Raw genomic sequence first — 20,634 nt, 5'->3', positions numbered from 1 at the left:
TGGCGGTAGTGTCAATTAGGGAACAAAGATGAAAGGAGTGTTAGATAGGGAAGTTCAAAGTTTTGGTGTCAAATATGGAAGGAAATGTTTTCTAGTGTCAAATAGGGAATTTCCTTTCACATCAAATTCAGCCGGTGACAACACTCAATGACTTAAATTGAGAATTACTTAAGAATTTCAAGTTCACTTAGCTATTAGACATACCCAGAAGTCGGCTTGTTCGGCTTCTTTTTTCAGCCGGAACAATATTTTTCTCTCGCAACAATTCAGTCAGAACAGTGTTTTTCAGCCAGTTTCAGCCAAAATTCAGCAAGTCGAACGGGGCATAGAACGAAAGATTAAAGGTTTTGCTTGATACTATATAGAAGTATGCATAGAATGAATGATTAGTCAAAATTCATATGAAGTGACAGTTTGCTTCCAACCGTTGTATTCACACTTTAATAAGTTGAATAAGTTGATTGAACATTGAAGTCAACTTTATTAATTGCGAGCCTGGGATACGGGGTATCACAATAAAGAGCAGAATTTTTTTTATGAAACAAACAACACTAAATTAGTTGGATGAAGAATTATGCAAAGAACTCCAGAAGTTTAAATCAATACTGCTTCAAAAATCTAGAATATAAACCTCGGTGGCTCAACTCCACAAGTGCTTAATTTTATAAACGTTGTCAAAATGTATTTCCCTGAGTCACAACACAAAACTACACATGGAAGTACACTAATGGATTACGACTTGTAGATGTGAACCGTAGTCCACCAGGATCGTGGATGAAGCTGATAAATTGCAGGAACCACTTAACCTAGAGTTCATCTTTTGGTGCTGACAAGCATTCCTCATCCCAGAAGTAAGGGAATTTCAGCTTCGCAGCTGTATGAGGCATACTCCAATCATCATATATAAATCTGTAACAGGAGATGTCACTGAATCTCAGAAAGCTATCCATCACTCATATGTTTGTTATTCACTTGCAATTAATTATTCGCTGTACAATCAAAATTGCTACAGATACCCATATAACACAAAATATGGTACTGATAAAGACAACGGCGAAGTCAACGGTAACAAAGTGAAAGGGGTCATGACACATGTGAATAATGCTACCATATTTTATTTAGAAATGTTGGTGGGAAATTACTAAAGAAGGTTAAATCGATAAATCAAAGTGATATAGATAGTATCAGATGTTGAAAATGCCAATTTTTGAATAATTCATCAGGTATTTAGCACATCTAGCAATCTTGCGATAGAGTTCAATGTTCATCACATCAATATTCCTATATGTGCATGTATTTTTTAGATAAGATCAACATTTTACATTTGCATGCATCTTTTGAAGTTTTTGAAAAGAAGTAAGGCTTTTTATGCTATCCAGGATAGACCCTTGTTCCAGCTTTTTATTCCCTCATCATCATATGTCCTTACAACTTTAGCATCTATCTTGACAAGGATGACTTATAGTTTAAATGAAATAAAAACTCATGAAGTCTTGGTAGTTCCATAGTTGTGAGAATTTAGAACTGTAGGGCAATAGGAATGATGGTTCTCAGAGACAAGGATAAAATATATTTGCAATTTTGCAGTATATTCAATCAGGAACGATGATATACGTGATAGATTAGGGGTAGCACCAATTGAAGAAAAGCTTGTCTAACACCGGTTGAGATGGTTTGGACATGTCCAATGGAGACCTCCAGAGGCACCAGTGCGTAGTGGAATCCTAAGCCAGGATAGTAACGTGAAGAGAGGTAGAGGAAGACCGAAGTTGACTTGGGTAGAGACAATAAAAAGAGACTTGAAAGGATGGAATATACCCAAAGACTTAGCCTTAGATAGGAGTGCTTGGAAAACAGCTATTCACGTGCCTGAACCTTGATTGTTTCTGCTGAATTTCAACTGCCTACCCCAACTTGTTTGGGACTTAAAGGCTTTGTTGTTGTTGTTGTTGCTGCGGTATATTCAATCAAGTTTTAACACATAACTGTTATTAGGCATGGCCAAAATGTTCTGAGACAAACTCCTAACTGTATGGTAACATGGTATAGGCTTCAACAATATGAAAACATAAGGAATACTCTATACAAGGTTCAAAGCACACATATGCATCACACTTGACACAGGATACTCTGAACTCTGAAGTAGTCTTTATGCATGAATCAGTTAGCATATGTAGTTGAATGACACACAATGTTAAAGTAAGATATGCTCACATCTTGACGGGTGGGCGCGATATGATCACAAGAACTTGCAAATCTTCATGCTCATCAGAATTCCAGACCTGCAAGAAAGAGAAAGATGATGTAGACACTAACAAATAGAACCTACCCACCAGAAATAACAACAACAACAACGTAGCCTTTCAGTCCCAAGCAAGTTAGGGTAGACTAGAGTTAAAACCTACCAAGAGCCCCAAGTCACGGTTCAGGCACTTCAATAGCTGTTTTTCAAGTACTCCTATTTAAACATAGATCTCTAGGTATATCTCAAGCTTTCAAATATCTTTTTATTGCCTCTCCCATGTTAATTTCGGTCTTCCTCTATCTCTATTCATATTATTAGATTGGCTTAGGACTCCACAATGCACTGATGCCTCTGGAGGTCTCCTTTAGATATGGTCAAACCACCTCAACCGATGTTGGACAAGCTTTTCTTCAATTGGTGCTACCCCTAGACGATCACGTATACCATTGTTCCGAACTCGATCCATTCTTGTGTGACCGTAAATTCATCGCAACATACGCATTTCTGCAACACTCAGTTGTTGAACATGTCGAATCTTTGTAGGCCAATATTCTGCTCCATACAACATAGCCGGTCCAATCGTCGTTCTCTAGAACTTGCCTTTTAGCTTTTGTGATACCCTCTTGTCACAGAGAATGACAGAAGCTTATCTCCACTTGATCCACCCTGCTTTGATTCTATGACTAACGTCTACATCAATATCTCTATCCCTCTGTAGCATCGATCCCAAATACCTAAAGGTATACTTCTTAGGCACTACTTGACCTTTGAAAGCATCTAGGCCCCTTGTTGGGTTTCGGTGATTAATGATAATACAAGATTACTATGACTAACGTGTGTTTTTGCAGAGGTAATTAAGTTAGGTCATGGTAATGTAGATCAATTGGGCAATTAAGGTGATCATGTCCATACGATGGAAATCGTTTCGGTTTTCAAAGGATTTTCGACAAGGTTAAGGATGACTAGTTCTAAGTGTCGATTGGAGTTGGAGAGACACTTAGAGTAGTTTAGGACTTTGTTTTTCCTTTGGCCGTACTATTAAGGGGAGTATGGACGGGTAGCTTGACCTAGTTGAATCTAGTAAGTTAGGTGTGGTGCACACTTGTTAAAACTAGCTTTAGGTAGCTCCTATGAATGCCTAAGATCCTTTAGAGCAAACTTCATTCACATATGATCGAGAGTTGGAAATGAATGGAGGGTCAAATGCTGACCGGACGCTGGCGCCGGTGCGACCGGACGCTGGCCGTAGGGTCCTGTCAGTACATTTGATCAAGGTGACTGTGTTCGGTGCGACCGGATGCTGGAGAGGTCAACTGACCGGACGCTGAAGTCCAGCGTCCGGTCGACTCCAGTAAGGATCCAGAGAAGGGAATCTGCGACCGGACGCGTCCGGTCAGTACTGACCGGACCGTGGGAGTTCAGCGTCCGGTCGAGTACAGTAAACATCCAGTGAGGGTTTAATGCGACCGGACGCGTCCGGTCAACACATTATCACTGGAATGCGGCTTGAACTGACCGGAGCGTCCGGTCAACATGACCGGAGCGTCCGATCACCCCGCAGAAGCTCATAATGGTTCGTTTTTCAGGCTGCAAATAGAAGCTCCACTCGTGTGTGGAGTTACTTTTGCTCATTCCCACAGCTGAGAAACACGTTTGTGAGTGCCAAAAAAAACAAGGTCCTAATGAGATGATTAAGATTTAAGAATCCAAGAGAGTAGCCTCATTAGTGAATCAAGAGTAGTAAGTGTGCATCCATCTTCGCATTAGACTTCGCGTGGTCAAGTGAGAGTTTGTGCTTGTTACTCTTGGTGATCGCCATCACCTAGATGGCTTGGTGGTGATTGGGAGCTTGATGATCACCCGGCGGAGCTTGTGGGTGACCCAACTCAAGTTGTGAGCGGCTTTGGGTGATTTGCCGCGACTGGAGTGTCGAAGAATCAACCCGTAGAGAGCACTTGATCCTTGCGCGGATCAAGGGGGAGCTACACCCTTGCGCGGGTGCTCCAACAAGGACTAGTGGGGAGTGGCGACTCTCTGATACCTCAGGCAAAACATCACCGCGTTCCTCTCTCTATTTACTTTGAGCATTTACTTTGAGCAATTCAATACTTGTCTTTACATTAATAGAATTGCCATGCTAGAGTAAGTTTGGAACATAGGTTGCAAGTCCTTTATGCGTTAGAGTAATAGAAACACTTTTTTAGACACAATGGGTTAATTGGGCTAACCGTAGGATTAATTATTGCAAGAAAATTTAGAATTAGCCCAATTCACCCCTCCTCTTGGGCATCTTGATCCTTTCAATTGGTATCAGAGCCTCGTACTCACGTTTTTAAGTTTAATCGCTTAGAGCAAGATGTCTCATGGGGATGGATCCTCCTCCTATCTTTGAGAGAGATGACTTTTCATATTGGAAAATTCGCATGGAGGCGTACTTAGAAGCTCTAGACGTTGGTATTCTTAGAGCCGCATCTCAAGGCTTCCTAAAACCTCGGGATGCTACTAACCTACAAGGTGATGAGGTTAACTATGAAAAATAGAATGCAAAGACTCGAAACTACTATCTTTAGAGGCCTTTGCAAAGATGTGTTCAACCGTGTAAGAAACCACAAAGACGCCCATGCAATATGGTCGGACGTTTGTGCGCTCCATGAGGGAATCAAGAGTGAGCGTGAGGAACGCTGTCATCTTGTGATTAAAAAGCTAAATTCATTTGAGATACTTCCCAAAAAAAGTGCTAATGAAATGTATTCTCGTTTAAATGTTCTTGTAGAGGAAGTCAATGGGCTTGGACTTACTCAAATGTTACCATCCGACGTTGTGAGAAAAATCTTGAGTGTCCTCCCCATTGACAAATATGGGCACATTGTGACCGTGCTACATCAAGGTGATCTTTCCGCCGCTACACCGACATAAATCTTGGGAAAGATCAATGCTCATGAGATATACATGCACATCACGCCACAAGATGGCTCATCCTCTACAAAGAAGAAAGAGAAGGACTTAGCATTTAAAGCTAGCCAAGATAAGGGCAAAGCAAAACTTGAGTATGAGAGCTCAAGTGATGAAGAAGATGATGAAGAAAGTCTTGCTCTCATGGTGAAGAAGACCGCAAAGATGCTAAAGATGCTAAACAAGAGTGGCATCAAGTTTGACGGCAAGAAGAAGAAGTTCTTCACTAGCTCAAGAAGAAAGTCAATCTCCGAAATGGATTGCTACAATTGTGGCTGAACTTGGCCATCTAGCTCATCAATGCACAAAGTCTAAGAAAGACAAGTTCAAGAACAAGAACAAGGGCAAGAAAGATAACTCAAGTAATAAAGATGAAGATAAGAAGAAAAAGAACAAGCCATACAAGAAGAAAGATGACAAAAAGAGAAACTTCTACAAGAAGAAGAAGAGTGGAAAGACCTACATTGTCGGTGATTAGCTCACAGACATTGATTCATCAAGTGGATCATCCGATGATGATAGTGACAATGAGAAGGTGGCCGCCATTGCTATTGATCTTGCATCTTTACCGCCACCATCGCCATCATCCTCTACACACCTATGCCTTATGGCCAAGGGTGAACGCAAGTTAACTAAGAATGATGATAGTAGTGATGATGAGCAAGCTAGTGATGATGATAGCGATAGCGATGATGATGATTCACCTACATATGATGATCTTGTCAAAATACTAAGAAAATACACTAAGATCATTAGAAAGAATAGAACTATAAATGAAAAGCTTGATGCTAAAAATAACTCACTCTTAGCTAAATGCGATACATTGGAAAAGGTTAATGATGAGCTTAGAGAAACTAATGATGCTATATCATCCAAACTCAAGGAGCTCAAATCTTCTAAGAAATAGTTTAAAGATAAACATGATAAACTTGAGTGGGTGCACAATGAGCTCATCACTAGTCACAACAAGCTAAAAGATGAGTATACAACTCTTAAGATCAATCATGATACTCTTGTTATTGCTCAAGAATTCTTACCAAATGAGCCACATGATGCTACTAACCATGTTGTTAAGACTGATATAGCTACATCATGTGATGATTTGATTGATGAAAGCATTAAGCAAGGATCTAGTGACAAAGGCAAGCAAGTGGTTGAGTGCAATGACTATGATGAATATGTCAAGCTCAAGAACACAAATAAAAAGCTTATGAAAGATCTTGAAGAAATGAAAAGCCACAACACCATTATGCTAGAAACTCTTGATCATGACAAAGAGTTGGTCCTTGAAAATGAGAAGCTCAAAGAAGAAAACAAGAAGCTCAAAGAAGAGAAGAAAGATGATGCTCTAAAGAAAGAAAATAAAAAGCTTAAGTTGGAGACATCTCAAGATTAGGTTGAGCAAGTTTGCTAGAGGCAAGCATCTTCAAAGTGAGCTAGTCATGAACACCGTCATGAAGATGGATAGAAGTGGCATTAGATATGTGGCAAGTATAGAAAAGAAGAAGGCTCAAGCTCAACAACAATAATCAAAGCCAAAGCCAAAGCCAAAGAGATGTTTTGAATATGGACAAGAAGGCCACTTTGCTCATGAGTGTCAAACTCCACCACCACAACCCTTACCCAAGCATGCTAGACCCTTTGCCATCAATGCTCACTACATGTTTAGAAAGGATTCTAGTGGAAAGATAAAAGTTATGTTCTTAGGACCCCCTAACAAAAGTAGGCCTAAGAAGATTTGGGTGGCTAAGTCACTTGTTAAGAAGGTGAAGGGCCCTCAATAAGTTTGGATTCCTAAAGCTTAAATCTCTTATGTGTAGGTGAACTACAAGACCGGTGCAAGTCATTGGGTTATTGATAGTGGTTGCACTCAACATATGACCGGTGATCCTCGTATGTTCACCTCACTAGATGAAGAGACAGATGGTCTAAGAGAAAATAAAATTTAGAGATAACTCAAAGGGCAAGGTTAAAGGATTGGGCAAAGTGGCAATATCAAATAATCATTCCATCTCCAATGTACTCTATATTGCTTCATTGAGCTTCAACTTGCTATCCGTTGGACAATTAGTGTGATCTTGGCTTACAATGCTTGTTTACCGAGAAGGAGGTTGTTGTATCCCAGATAGATGACAATCAAGTGATATTCAATGGATTTAGATACAACAACTTATATCTAGTAGACTTCACCTTCGAAGATATAAATTTGAAGACTTATCTTTTCACCAAAACAAAACTTGGGTGGCTATGGCATAGAAGACTTGCTCATGTTGAGATGAGCTCCCTCAAGAAGCTTATGAAGAATGATTTGTTGAGAGGGTTGAAGGATAGTGAAGTTTGAGAAGGACAAGCTTTGTAGTGCATATCAAGCCGGCAAGCAAGTTGCAAATACTCATCCAACCAAAGCTTTCATGTCAACCACAAGAGTGATAGAGCTCCTACACATGGATTTATTTGGACCAACAACATACAAGAGTTTGGGAGGAAATCTCTATTGTCTTGTGATTGTTGATGATTATTCAAGGTATACATGGGTATTCTTCCTTCATGACAAATCCGAAGTTGCATCTTGCTTCAAGAAGTTTGCCAAGAGAGCTCAAAATGAATTTGAAGTGAAGCTCAAGAAGATAAAAAGTGACAATGGCAAAGAATTTGACAACACAAACATTAAAGCCTATTGTGATGAAGTTGGAATCAAACATGAAGTTTTCGCAACTTATACTCCTCAACAAAATGGTGTAGTTGAGGGGAAGAACCGGACTTTGATCACTCTTGCAAGGACAATGCTAGATAAGTACAACACCCCCGAAGCTCTATGGGTGGAAGCAATCAACACCGCATGTTATGCATCCAACCGCCTATTCCTTCAAAAGTTCATTGGTAAGACACCTTATGAGTTGCTCAATGAGAAGAAGCCGGACGTCTCCTTCTTTAGGGTGTTTAGTTGCAAATGCTACATCTACAAGAAGCGGCAACACCTAGGAAAGTTCCAAAGACGTCGTGATATTGGTTTTCTTGTTGGCTACTCATCGAAGTCCAAAACATATAGAGTATTTAATCATGCCACCGGCTTGGTTGAAGAAACATATGATGTGGAATTTGATAAATCTAACGGCTCCCAAGGAGCACATGAGAATCTTGATGATGTAGGTGATGAACTATTGAGGGAGGCTATGAAGAATATTTCGGTGGAAGACATTAAGCCAAAAGATGATGAAGATGATGTACAAGTCATTAACCAACCTTCTTCATCAAGTGTGCCACACGATGGTGAAAAAGATGAGAGAGTAGAAAATAAAGATACTCATATCTCCTATGAGCAAATGGTGGTACAAGCATAAGATGTTGATACTCCACAACCTCCTCCTTAAGTAGTTAATAGAAGAAATACATCTCTCCTATAAGATCATCCACAAGATCTTATCATAGGAAAGTCCATCAAAAGGTGTAATGACTCGATCTCAAAAACTTACTTCATTTATTGCTCATCACTCTTTTGTCTCTTACTATGAGCCTACCAAGGTAGAAGAAGCTCTTAAAGATTCGGATTGGATCAATGCCATGCATGAAGAGTTGAACAACTTCACTCGCAATGAAGTTTGGACTCTTGAAGAGCGACCAAAAGGTGCAAGAGTCATTGAAACAAATTGGGTGTTCCGCAACAAGCAAGATGATCAAGGTATTGTTGTGAGGAATAAGACAAGACTAGTTGTAAAGGGATTCTCTCAAGTTGAAGGTTTAGATTTTAGAAAAACCTTTACACCGGTTGCAAGACTAGAAGTCATCCGTATCCTACTTGCATATGCATCACATCATGAAATGAAACTATATCAAATGGATGTGAAAAGTGTATTCTTAAATGGCTTTATTAATGAACTAGTCTATGTTGATCAACCTCCCAGATTTAAAGACCCTAAATATCCTAATCATGTTTATAGGTTGTCCAAGACACTATATAAGCTTAAGCAAGCCCCAAGAGCTTGATATGAGCGTCTTCGGGACTTCCTCATTGAGAAGGACTTCACCATTGAAAAGGTCAACATCACACTATTCACCAAGAAGCTTGATGGGCATATCTTTATTTGTAAAGTGTATGTTGATGATATCATCTTTGGATCATCAAATAAAGACTCATGCAAAGAATTTGATGAATTGATGTCGAATGAGTTCGAGATATCCATAATTGGTGAGCTTACATTCTTTCTTGGTTTTCAAGTCAAACAAATGAAAGAAGGTATCTTCATCTCTCAAGAGAAATACACAAAAGATCTTCTCAAGAGATTCAAGATGGATGAATGTACACCAATCAAGACACCAATGCCTATAAATAGACATCTCGACCTAGATGAGGGAGGTAACCCGGTTGATCAAACTCTCTACCGTTCTATGATTGGTAGCTTGTTATATTTAACCGCATCTAGGCCCGACATCATGTTTAGTGTGTGTATGTGTGATAGATTTCAAGCTAATCCTAAGGAAACACATTTAATTGCCGTAAAAATAATCCTTAGGTATCTTAAGCACACACCAAGCATTGACCTTTGGTATTCCAAAGGAGCTATATTTGAATTAGTTGGCTATTCCGATTCGGATTACGTCGGATGCAAAGTTAATAGAAAGAGCACATCCAGATGGTGCCATTTGCTTGGTAGATCACTTGTGTCTTTGTCCTCCAAGAAACAAAATAGTGTAGCTTTGTCCACCACCGAAGCGGAATACATTGCCGCGGGTGCTTGTTGTGCACAAATTTTATACATGAAACAAACTTTGCTAGACTATGGTGTAGTTATAGAAAAAATACCTCTTTTGTGCGACAATGAAAGTGCGATAAAACTTGCAAATAATCCGGTTCAACACTCTCGCACCAAGCACATAAATATCTGCCATCACTTTCTAAGAGATCATGTTGCTAAAAATAATATATCACTAGAAGGTGTAAGAACCGATGATTCAATTAGCGGATATCTTCACTAAACCGCTAAATGAAGCTACATTTTATAGATTGCGGAATGAGCTCAATGTACTTGACTTTAGCAACTTCACTAAAAACTGAGCTTATGTTGTCCCTTGCATTCATTGTAATATACAACATGTTTAATTTTTGGCAATGCATATAGAGCTTGTCTAACATGGTTAAGATAACCGCCAAAAAGAGTATGAAAAAGCTTAACATTGGATCAAACTTGATAAGCAACTAGATTTACTTATAAGTATTGCATATGCATAGATGTTTTTGTCGTTTTGTTCCATTTGCCCTCTTATTACCTATTTTCTTAAAAAGAATTATAGCCTAAGGCAAAATATTTTGAAAAATATTAGGGTTTGAGAGAGGTCACTCACATCAGTCCCAATTGGTGTTTATTTGATCTTATTCTAGTTGGAACTTGATTGGGAACAGGCTGCGCGAAGGAACTTTGAAGATTTGCTGGAAAAGGACCACCGGACGCTGCACCGGACGCTACTGTCCAGCGTCCGATCAGTTCACAGGAGGTGAACAAAAGCTGAAGAAGTGAATCGGACGCTGCGCTTGTGCGTCCGGTCAGGAAGGGATCTCAGCGTCCGATCGTTTGAAGAAGGAACAGCTGTGCTGACCGGACCTTGCATGCGTCCGGTTATGGACCACCGGACACGTCCGGTCGCGATTCCAGAGGAATTGGACCTCTCTGGAATTGACCAGACGCTGGGTGGTAGCGTCCGGTCGCTACCACCAGGAGCGTCCGATCAATGGAGAACGTGCGGTTTTCGAACTCTTTCCCTGTTTCCTTCTCCGTTACGCGTGGGATCTCCTTTTAACCGCCCGTGTTTTCGATCTTAGCCGTATCCCGCAGCAGCGCCTAACCCTAATCGTCGTAGCCGCCGCCTCCACGCGTAAGAGTCTCCCGCGCCGCCGACATCGCCAGTGCTGCCCTTGTTAGCCTCTGCGCCACCACCGCGCGCCCAAGCCGCCAGCCTCGCACGCCACCGCGCCTCCCCGCACGCCCAAGCCACCGCGCGCCGCCTGCAGCGCCTCCCCACGCCTGCAACGCCACGTCATCCTTCCTTCACTGTGCCCGTGTCTTCTCCAGTGCTGTCCTCGCTCCGCACCGGTAAGGCCCTACTGTCGATTCATCAAATTGCCTAGCTTCAGCGCAGCAACCCTAACTTCGCCACATTGTCACTGATCCCCGGCCGATTCTTCGTAGAGCTTCGAGAACCCTAACCCTAGCCGGTTCAGTGATTCCCCACGTGACGTCTCATCCTTTCTCGGGTTGCCGGTTCGTCAGGTAGCATGCTCGTCGCTTCAATTTCGTACCTACATTGCTTGCTTCCTAGGGTTTTCGCATCTATTAGATATATTGTATTTATTTATATATCCATCTATTCCATCGTGCAGCGAGTCGGTGCCGTTGAGGTTCTTGTGACAGTTGTCAGACAACTCGGAGCTAAGCTCGCGAGTAAGGATCGAGGCTAAGCCTCGGGAGTGTCAGTTTGACAGTTGATCTTCGTCAGCGACAGTTCATCTTCTTGTCAGATCAGATGGCTCGCACCAAAAACGTTGGTGGTGGTCCAAGAGATGACGATCGGAGGCCCCCGCCTCGCCAGCCTGCAGGACCGAAAGGCAAGGCAACGAAGCAGGTTACTTCTAAGAAGCGCAAGTACCCTGACGTAGAGACAGCGAGAGCAGCAGCAGTCGCTGAGGCCGCAGAGCGTGCCGAGAGAGGCGGTGCCTACAGTGGAGTTGTCATAGCAGATCATCTGGCACCAGACGCACAGGGCAGACTTAGGGAAATTGAGCGACTTCATGGTAGTCCACCTGGGACTGTCATGATGGCAGGACGTCGTCTGGCTATTGAGGAGCCTCAGCGTCAGGGAAAGTCTCAGCAGGAGCCACAGCAGCAAGCCCCCACCAGCAGAGCCTCAGCCAGCTCAGGAGACTCAGGAGGGCCAGCAGGCCGAGGAGACCGAGCCAGCACCCCAGCTACGCCGCTCTGGTTGTACCAGTGCTATAGTTCCACCGAGGCTAGCTACACAGCGCAGGGGTTCACGCCACCGCCTACACCACAGGGTCCGCCTCCAGTGATACATCTTGACTTGAGGGCCGCCATAGCCAGACAGGTTCGTTAGCTGAGGTTTGTTGAGTTCGACGTATGGTTCCCTCCAAGGAGGGATGAGAGAGCAGCAGAGGGTTTCTACACGCCACTGCAGGAGGATTTCTACAATGCTTATCTCAACAATAGGGCAGTGTTCAGATCTCAGAGAGTCTACATCATAGAGTCTATTGTGGCAACAGCCGGAGAGCATATCCACCCTTACTTGTCATATTTGCCGGGGCTGACAGATCTGATTGGCCGAACAGGAGTATATGTACCATTCTAGGTTCGGCAGTTTTATGCTTCACTCTACGTTGACCCGCATCATAACTTCATACATTTTGCATTCAACGGCAAAGACTACAGGGTGATGAGTTTCAGGGCTCGGGAGATACTGAGGCTACAGGATCAACCTGTCAAATTGCATGAGGTATGCTATGGACAGCAAGAGCCTCCCAGGCGTCCTCATGGAGGGTTGGTGCCCCCTACAGATCTTGTGCGCCATTGCTTCAAGGAGCCCTTTGGTGAGGGGTCGAGGAGGAACCCCTAGTGACCTTACTCCTACAGCTCGTGTGCTAGAGGCTATCATCAGGAGGACACTACTTCTCAGGTTGAGATACAGAGAGGGTCTGACTCGCTTACAGCTCTGGCTCCTCAATGCCCTAATGCAGCAGACCATGTTCGACATTTGGAACCTTCTTCTATCAGAGATGGAGAATACTATAGCTGAGGGCTTCAAGTGTCACAGGTAGCTTCCATATGCACATTGGATCACTTTCCTGATGCTTCAGTCTGTGCAGGTTAGGACCTCAGAGATGGTTGCCGAGTATAGAGGTGCCTCCACAGAGTTTCCAGCATATAACATGGCACAGAGGATCAGGCACAGCACTCCACAGGCACCCGCTCAGCCCAGCCATCATCTAGATGTTCCAGAGTCAGCAACTCAGCAGGACGAGATCATTAGAGGCATAGCCGCCACTGAGGAGCAGCTTGAGGCACAGCAGGAGATGACCGAGTCTAGTGACAGTTCGGATGATGACTATCAGCCGATTCCTCAGATGCCTCCACGCAAACATGATGCAAAGGCCGGCAGTTCCAGCTCAGCTCTACCTGCACCGCAGACAGACCCCGCTTTGATTGCTATTCTTGAGCGGATACAGCAGAATCAGGCACGACAGGCTTAGGAGACCACTGCCAACTTCGCACAGTTTCAGGCTCGTCAGAATGAGTTCCAGCGACAGCAGCAGCTACTTCAGCAGCAGCAGCAGCAGATGCATCAGCAACAGTTACTCATACAGCAGTAGCTTATGGGATTTATGCAGCATGTAGTAACAGCACTTGGGGCCCCACAGCCACAGCCTTTGCCCCAGCTAGCTCAGCCTGCCACCACTACGACGACTCCAGCTGTACAGCCCAGTGGGCTTCAGAGTCAGGGACAGCCTCCAGCTCCATTTGCTTCACCTACAGTTCAGGTGTCCCAGTGGTTGTCCTCACCAGTGGTTGCCCCGTAGTTCACACCATATCATACGGGCTTCTCACCGGATCAGTCTTCCTCGCTGTTTGTGCCTAACACGTCAGTCTCCAGAGTCTTGGAGCATCCTTCAGCGAGTTGACCGGCATGCCAACACCGCCTCATATGCATACCGCCGGTCCTTCTACAGCAGCCCCTGTCGCCGTGACTACTCAGAGGCTCTCGTCGTCTGTCGCCTCTTTAGATCCTACGACAGACGTACTAGCAGCATCACAGGCAGTACCTGCTCCAGCTCAGACCCAGACCGCTACAGAGACACTTCCTGCCACAGAGGGTCAGAAAGTGCAGAGCTCAGGGTCAGATGATGATGGCGCCCAGTTTCATCTTGCTCCACGTACTTCAGCGCCCAGCTCGTCCGCTGCAGCCCCGCTGATCGACCCTTAGATTTTGGTGTTTGACGCCAAAGGGGGAGAGGGTTCGAGTATGTAGACTCAGGGGGAGCGACATTTAGGGGGAGCTAGTTATTTAGTATTAGCTTATTATATATATTTGAAGTCTTATTTGTGTGATACACTATTACGTTTATGCATTCGTGTGTTTACCTTTATGCATACTATTATATCTATGTGATAGTGCTATCTACGTGATTGTGATATATGACATGTGTGATCTCTACTTTGAATTCCTTTATATGTCATATCACTTATGCTATGCTTATTTGCATTTGCTTCCGCGTTTATACTTCGATGCAAATGAGCGTTGTTACTTGTACTCATGCTTATTTCATATCCTTTGGGTACATTGTGTTGGCTTGGGTCATATAAGCTTGCCTAACTCTTTTGTTCTTATTGACAAAAGCTTATATGAACCAAGCCCGTCAAAAACCTCACTCTTTCACATACTCGAGGTGGTATTGTCATCAATCACCAAAAAGAGAGAGATTGAAAGCATCTAGGCCCCTTGTTGGGTTTCGGTGATTAATGACAATACAATATTACTATAACTAACGTGTGTTTTACAGAGATAATTAAGTTAGGTCATGGTAATGGAGATCAATTGGGCAATCAAGGTGATCATGCCTCTACGATGGAAATCGTTTCGGTTTTCAAAGGATTGACGACAAGGTTAAGAATGACTAGTTCTAAGTGTCAATTGGAGTTGGAGAGACACTTAGAGTAGTTTAGGACTTTGTTTTTCCTTTGGCCATACTATTAAGGGGAGTATGGACGGATAGCTTGACCTAGTTGAGTCTAGTGAGTTAGGTGTAGTGCACACTTGTTAAAACTAGCTCTAGGTAGCTCCTATGAATGCCTAAGATCCTTTGGAGCAAACTTCATTCACATATGATCGAGAGTTGAAAGTGAATGGAGGGTCAAATGCTGACCGGACGCTGGCTCCGGTGCGATCGAACGCTGGCCATAGGGTCCGATCAGTACATTTGATCAAGGTGACTGTGTTCGGTGCGACCGGACGCTGGAGAGGTCAACTGACCGGATGCTGAAGTCCAGCGTCCAGTCGACTCCAGTAAGGTTCCAGAGAAGGGAATCTGCGACCGGACGTGTCCGGTCAGTACTGACCAGACCCTGGGGTTCAGCGTCCGGTCGAGTACAGTAAGCATACAGTGAGGGATTAATGCGACCGGACGCGTCCGGTCAGTGGTGATCGGACATTATCACTGGAATGCGGCTTGAACTGATCGGAGCGTCCGGTCAACATGACCAGAGCGTCCGGTCACCCCGCAGAGGCACTTAACGGTTCGTTTTTCAACCGGTGTTATAAATACAACCACCACTCATGTGTGGGGGTACAACTTTTGCTCATTCCAACAGCTGAAAAACACCTTAGAGAGTGCCAAGAAGAGCAAGGTCCTAGTGAGGTGATTAAGATTTGAGAATCCTAAAAAGAACCCTCATTAGTGAAGATCAAGAGTAGCAAAATAGTGCATTCACCCTTCTCATTAGGCTTGTCGTAGTCAAGTGAGAGTTCGTGCTTGTTACTCTTGGTGATCGTCATCACCTCGACGGCTTGGTGGTGATTAGGAGCTTGGTGATCATCCGAAGAGCTTGTGGATGACCCAACTCAAGTTGTGAGCGGTTTTGGGTGATCACCGCGATGGAGTGTCGAAGAATAAACCCATAGAGAGCACTTGATCCTTGCGCGGATAAGGGAGAGCTACACCCTTGCGCGGATGCTCCAACAAGGACTAGTGAGGAGTGGCGACTCTCTAATACCTCGATAAAACATCGCCGCGTTCCTCGTTCTCTATTTACTTTGAGCATTTACTTTGAGTATTTACTTTAAGCAATTCAATTCTTGTCTTTACATTCATAGAATTGCCATGCTAGAGTAGGATTGAAACTTAGGTTACAAGTCTTTTGTACGGTAGAATAATTAAAAACACTTTTTAGACACAAGGAGTTAATTGAGCTAACCATAGAATTTAATTATTGCAAAGAAATTTAGAATTAGCCCAATTCACCCCCCCCCCTCTTGGGCATCTTAATCCTTTTACCAAGGCAAAGAGATACAGGCTTAAGGCTGACCCTTGATGAAGTCCAATTTTAATCGGGAAGTAATCTGTGTTACCATAGTTTGTTCGAACACTAGTCACAACATTGTTGTACATGTCCTTGATGAGGGTCACGTACTTTGATGGAACTTTATGTTTGTCCAAAGATCACCACATAACATTTCTTGGTATCTTGTCATAAGTCTTCTCCAAGTCAATGAAAACCAAGTGGAGGTCCTTCTTCTGCTCTCTAAACCGCTACAAAACATGTCTTATTAAAAGATTGCTTCTGTGGTTGACCTTCCGGACATGAAACCAAATTGATTTGTTGATATTTGTGTCGTTCCTCGCAGGCGCTGCTCGATGACTCTCTGCCATAACTTCATAGTGTGGCTCATCAACTTAATTCCCCGATAATTAGTATAACTTTGGATATCTCTCTTGTTTTTGTAGATTGGTACCAATATGCTTCTCTACCCCTCGGACATCTTGTTCCATCGAAAGATATTATTGAACATCTTGTTTAGTCATACTATAGCTATATCCCCGAGACATCTCCACACCTTAATTGGGATACCATCAGGGCTCATCGCTTTGCCCTCTTTCATTCTTTTCAAGGCTTCTCTGACCTCCGATTCTTGAATCCTCCGCACAAAGCGCTTGTTAGTGTCATCAAACAAGTCGTCCGGCTGAACGGTGGTGTTCTCGTTCTTACCATTGAACAATTTATCAAAATACTCTTGTCATCTATGTCTGATCTCATCCTCCTTCACCAAGAGCTGCTCCCTCTCATCCTTTATGCACTTGACTTGGTTGAAGTCCATTGTCTTCCTATCGCGAGCCCTAGCCATCCTATAAATTCATTCTCTCATTCCTCCATACTCAAACGTTGGTAAAGGTCCTCATAGGCCCGCCCCTTTGCCTCACCGCTCGTTTTGCAGTCTTCTTTGCCACCTTATACTTCTCTATATTGTTTGCACACCTGTCATGATACAAGCGCTTATAGCACTCCTTCTTTTCCTTAATAGCCTTTTGCATATCTTCATTCCACCACCAAGTGTCTTTCAAGTCACATCCGCTCCCTTTGGTCATTCAAACACCTTTGAAGCAACCTTCCGAACGCATGTTGCCATCTTCACCCACATGCTGTTTGCATCACCTTCATCATTCCAAGGGCACTCTTTAATGACCTTTTCCTTAAAGACCTTTGATGCCTCCCCTTCTAATTTCCACCACTTCGTTCTAGCAACCCTAGCTTGTTTGTTCCCACAAGCTTGCACCAGAAAGCGGAAGTCAGCCACCACCAGCTTGTGTTGAGCGACCACACATTCTATAAGTATCACCTTACAGTCCATGCATGTTCGTTTATCCCCCTTCTTGTAAGGACAAAGTCGATTTAACTAGAGTACTGGCCGCTACTAAAGGTCACTGAATGGGACAACCCACCAGAAATAAGCTCCGACAATATCTTGAAACTAGCCAAGGTACAGTACCATATAATCAGCAGAGTTGTGCAAATCAGGAGTCAGGACACGAGGTATCAATGTATCAGACAGTAAAAATGCATATAAATGGCAACCCTTCTCTTTTACCTGATGTGGATCATTTACAGGGATCGAAAATGTGGTATTCTGAAAGACAGGAATTTCCTGCGGCTGCCCTGGGTACTTAAGCGAGCTAGACCCCAGTAAGAGCGTGCCTTTCCCTTTGAGGACAATGAAAACCTCTTCACAAGAATGCCTGTGGATTGGGGTCCTTTGACCTGGACCAAATGTCTGAAGCCACACTTCCACCTGCAGAAAAACATTTCATGAAGAAGCAAGAAGGAATCATATCAGCATCCACGCTGTTCAAAGATTATATTCGAATATGAGCCCTCCGCGGCACAGCCATCAAGCATATCTACACATGACTAAGTCCTTTGAACTCATAGCAGCACGAACTGAAATTACAGTCTAATTCCGGAGTTCACATAGAAGCAAGGAACTATCATGCATCCAGGTACATGAGTGCATTCAATTAATCTTTGCACTACTCGAATATTTGTTCATGCCAATATTGTTTGGGAAAACACACTATGGCCGTAGGGTTTATTCCTCACCTCCTTCATCCCGTGAGCAAGCGCACCGGTGACAGTTATATGCGAGAATCCTTCCCTCCCAAAGTTGCTCTGCTGCATTCGGCTTATGTCTCTCACCAGTGATTTGTCTGGATACATCAGAATATCATCAGTACACTACTAAAGATTTGCTACAACTGTATCAAAAGAAAGATGCTCAGTTCTGTCTCGAATTCGCAAGGAACTGTCTCAAATCAAATTATTGTATATTGAGATACTGCTAATTCACACACAAACAAAACAAATTGTTATATTGGGACTTGGGAGGTAAGGTCAAGCGGCAATTTTGGAAGTTTCAAGAAATCCGGGAGGGGGGAATGGAGAAGGGGACAAAGGGGGAAGGTGCACCTCGCGGGCAGGACGACTCGGCTACTGGGAGGAACGAGGCAGCGGCCGCCACGAGGGCCGCGAGAAGGAGCCCGCGACCGACGGCGGCGAGGTAGGGTCCTCGGGCTGCCCCGACGGCGGGTAGTCCACGCACCATGTTCTCCGGCGCTATCGGTTTTCTGTTTTCATCCTTGCTGCGGTTTTTGCCCTTCTGGGCTCTTTTTGCTCTGGTGGTTTGCTTCTGGAAAGTCCGGCTGGCTCCTGTTCATCTCTATAGTACCAATCCTGAGCCAAACCGTGGACAACCCATAGTCCACCTCGTGCATTAACCTAACGGCGTCCGATTCGGGCGATACTGACCGTTTCCCACACGTATCTTCAGCCTGTTCATTTGGTTGTGGCTTATCATAAACAATTGTAAATTTTTAGTTAGAACAGTATTTTTCTCTCACACAAATTAGCCAGCAGTACTTCTTCACGAACCAGCAACAATACGAACCAGCCAACCGAACAGGCTGCTTATATGCAACACTAAATCTACTTTTAGAACATCCAGATAAAACAGTTGCAATATATAAAATAAGATAAATGACACACTTGAAAAAAGTGTCCGAAACACTTGCGAAAATACCTAAAAAGCATTTGAAATCCAGTGCAAATGTAACACCCTCGATGTTACACTGTACAATTTTTTGCTAAAACATTGCATATGCATCATGTGTTATATGATAGTGTATGAATTATAGAATGTAAATCAATTTCTGTGGCTCGAAACGTTCATCGGAAACGTGAAACGGAAGTTATATTTCATGTCGCGTTATATCGCTTAGAGTTCTAAATGAATTTTTACTTAACGAAAATGCTATAGAACGCGTATGCGGCATTTTAATAAAGTTTGTAGTACAAACTTCAGTAGGTGACGACAAAATACTTGCGGTCGAGAACGGGATTCGTTAGATGGCTTACTTGATAGCTTGGAAATCGAATGCGACACGAAATCGATAAGAACTTAGTCGATTTTCGTAAGTTAGAAAATGGTCTGACGAAGCTAAGTTCGACAATTTTTACAGGGAATCAGGGTTAAGCAGTGGCATGGTCTTAAGGTTGGTTTTAGTAGCTTGATACACCATCTCGAACGTAAAATAGTTGGTTTAGCAATTAGATCGTCGTGTTGGATTTTCAAGCAACTTTAAAAAGCATGCATGACACAGTTTCTGCCTCCAGATGCGGTCACCGCCTCGGTTCGGCTTGGCACCGCTGCTCTGGCCTACCCCTGGTGCGCGCACCCGCCCCACCGTTGCCACGCACTGGCGCACACCCGCACCATCACTGTCGCGCTCACGCACGCAAGCGCCCGCGCTTGCATGCGCACGTCTCGCTGGCTGCTAGGCCGCTCAGCCACCATCGCCGTCGCTGCGGGCCCGCTGCCCTGGCCTGTCCGCGTGCCACCGCGTTGGCCAGGCCTGTCCGCTGTTTTTGCACTGCTGACCACTGCCGCTCTGCCACTGTCGTCGCGTTCGCCTGCCGCTTCACGCTCGCCTGCGCGCTGTCGTGCGCGCGTGGCCACATTTGGCCCTGCCCGCACATTGCCTTGTCGCGCATGGTCTTGCTCGCCTGTATTGCCAGCGCTCCCGCTTTGATGCGACGCTTGCGCTGACCGGCACCATGCCACTACGGCGTAGGACTGGAGCCACCGTCGTCGGTTGCGTTTTACGGCAGTGCGGCCACCGTCCTGAGCGCATTTGGCCGATTCCCCCACCGCCCTATAGCCCATGCATGCTTGTTCTTCGAATTGATAGCTGTGTCCTACCACGGCAACGTCGAGCCAAGGTATGCCTGCGTTTCCCTTGTTCCCCTATCGTCGTGGTCGCCGGACCTGCGCCTCTCAATTCGGCCTGGTGGAGCCATCTTAATCCAATTAGCTTGGTCCATGGCTCCGTT

At 44.2% G+C, this 20,634-nt stretch overlaps 1 protein-coding gene across 1 annotated transcript; it reads right to left on the bottom strand.

Annotated features, from left to right (window-relative positions):
• Positions 1–626: 626 nt before the first annotated feature.
• On the bottom strand, positions 627–18,938 carry LOC136508343 (auxin-binding protein 4). The gene is made up of 5 exons (XM_066502999.1): positions 18,715–18,938; positions 18,349–18,455; positions 17,840–18,040; positions 2,215–2,282; positions 627–909 (listed from the first exon to the last, which is right to left on the bottom strand). Exons 1-5 carry the CDS (start codon positions 18,848–18,850, stop codon positions 807–809), a joined length of 615 nt encoding a protein of 204 aa, XP_066359096.1. The 5' UTR covers positions 18,851–18,938; the 3' UTR covers positions 627–806.
• Between the last annotated feature and the right edge of the window lie 1,696 nt (positions 18,939–20,634).

Source organism: Miscanthus floridulus, chromosome 15 (genome assembly GCF_019320115.1).
Source record: "Miscanthus floridulus cultivar M001 chromosome 15, ASM1932011v1, whole genome shotgun sequence".
NCBI lineage: Eukaryota > Viridiplantae > Streptophyta > Magnoliopsida > Poales > Poaceae > Miscanthus > Miscanthus floridulus.
This window is presented reverse-complemented; position numbering and strand designations above follow the sequence as displayed.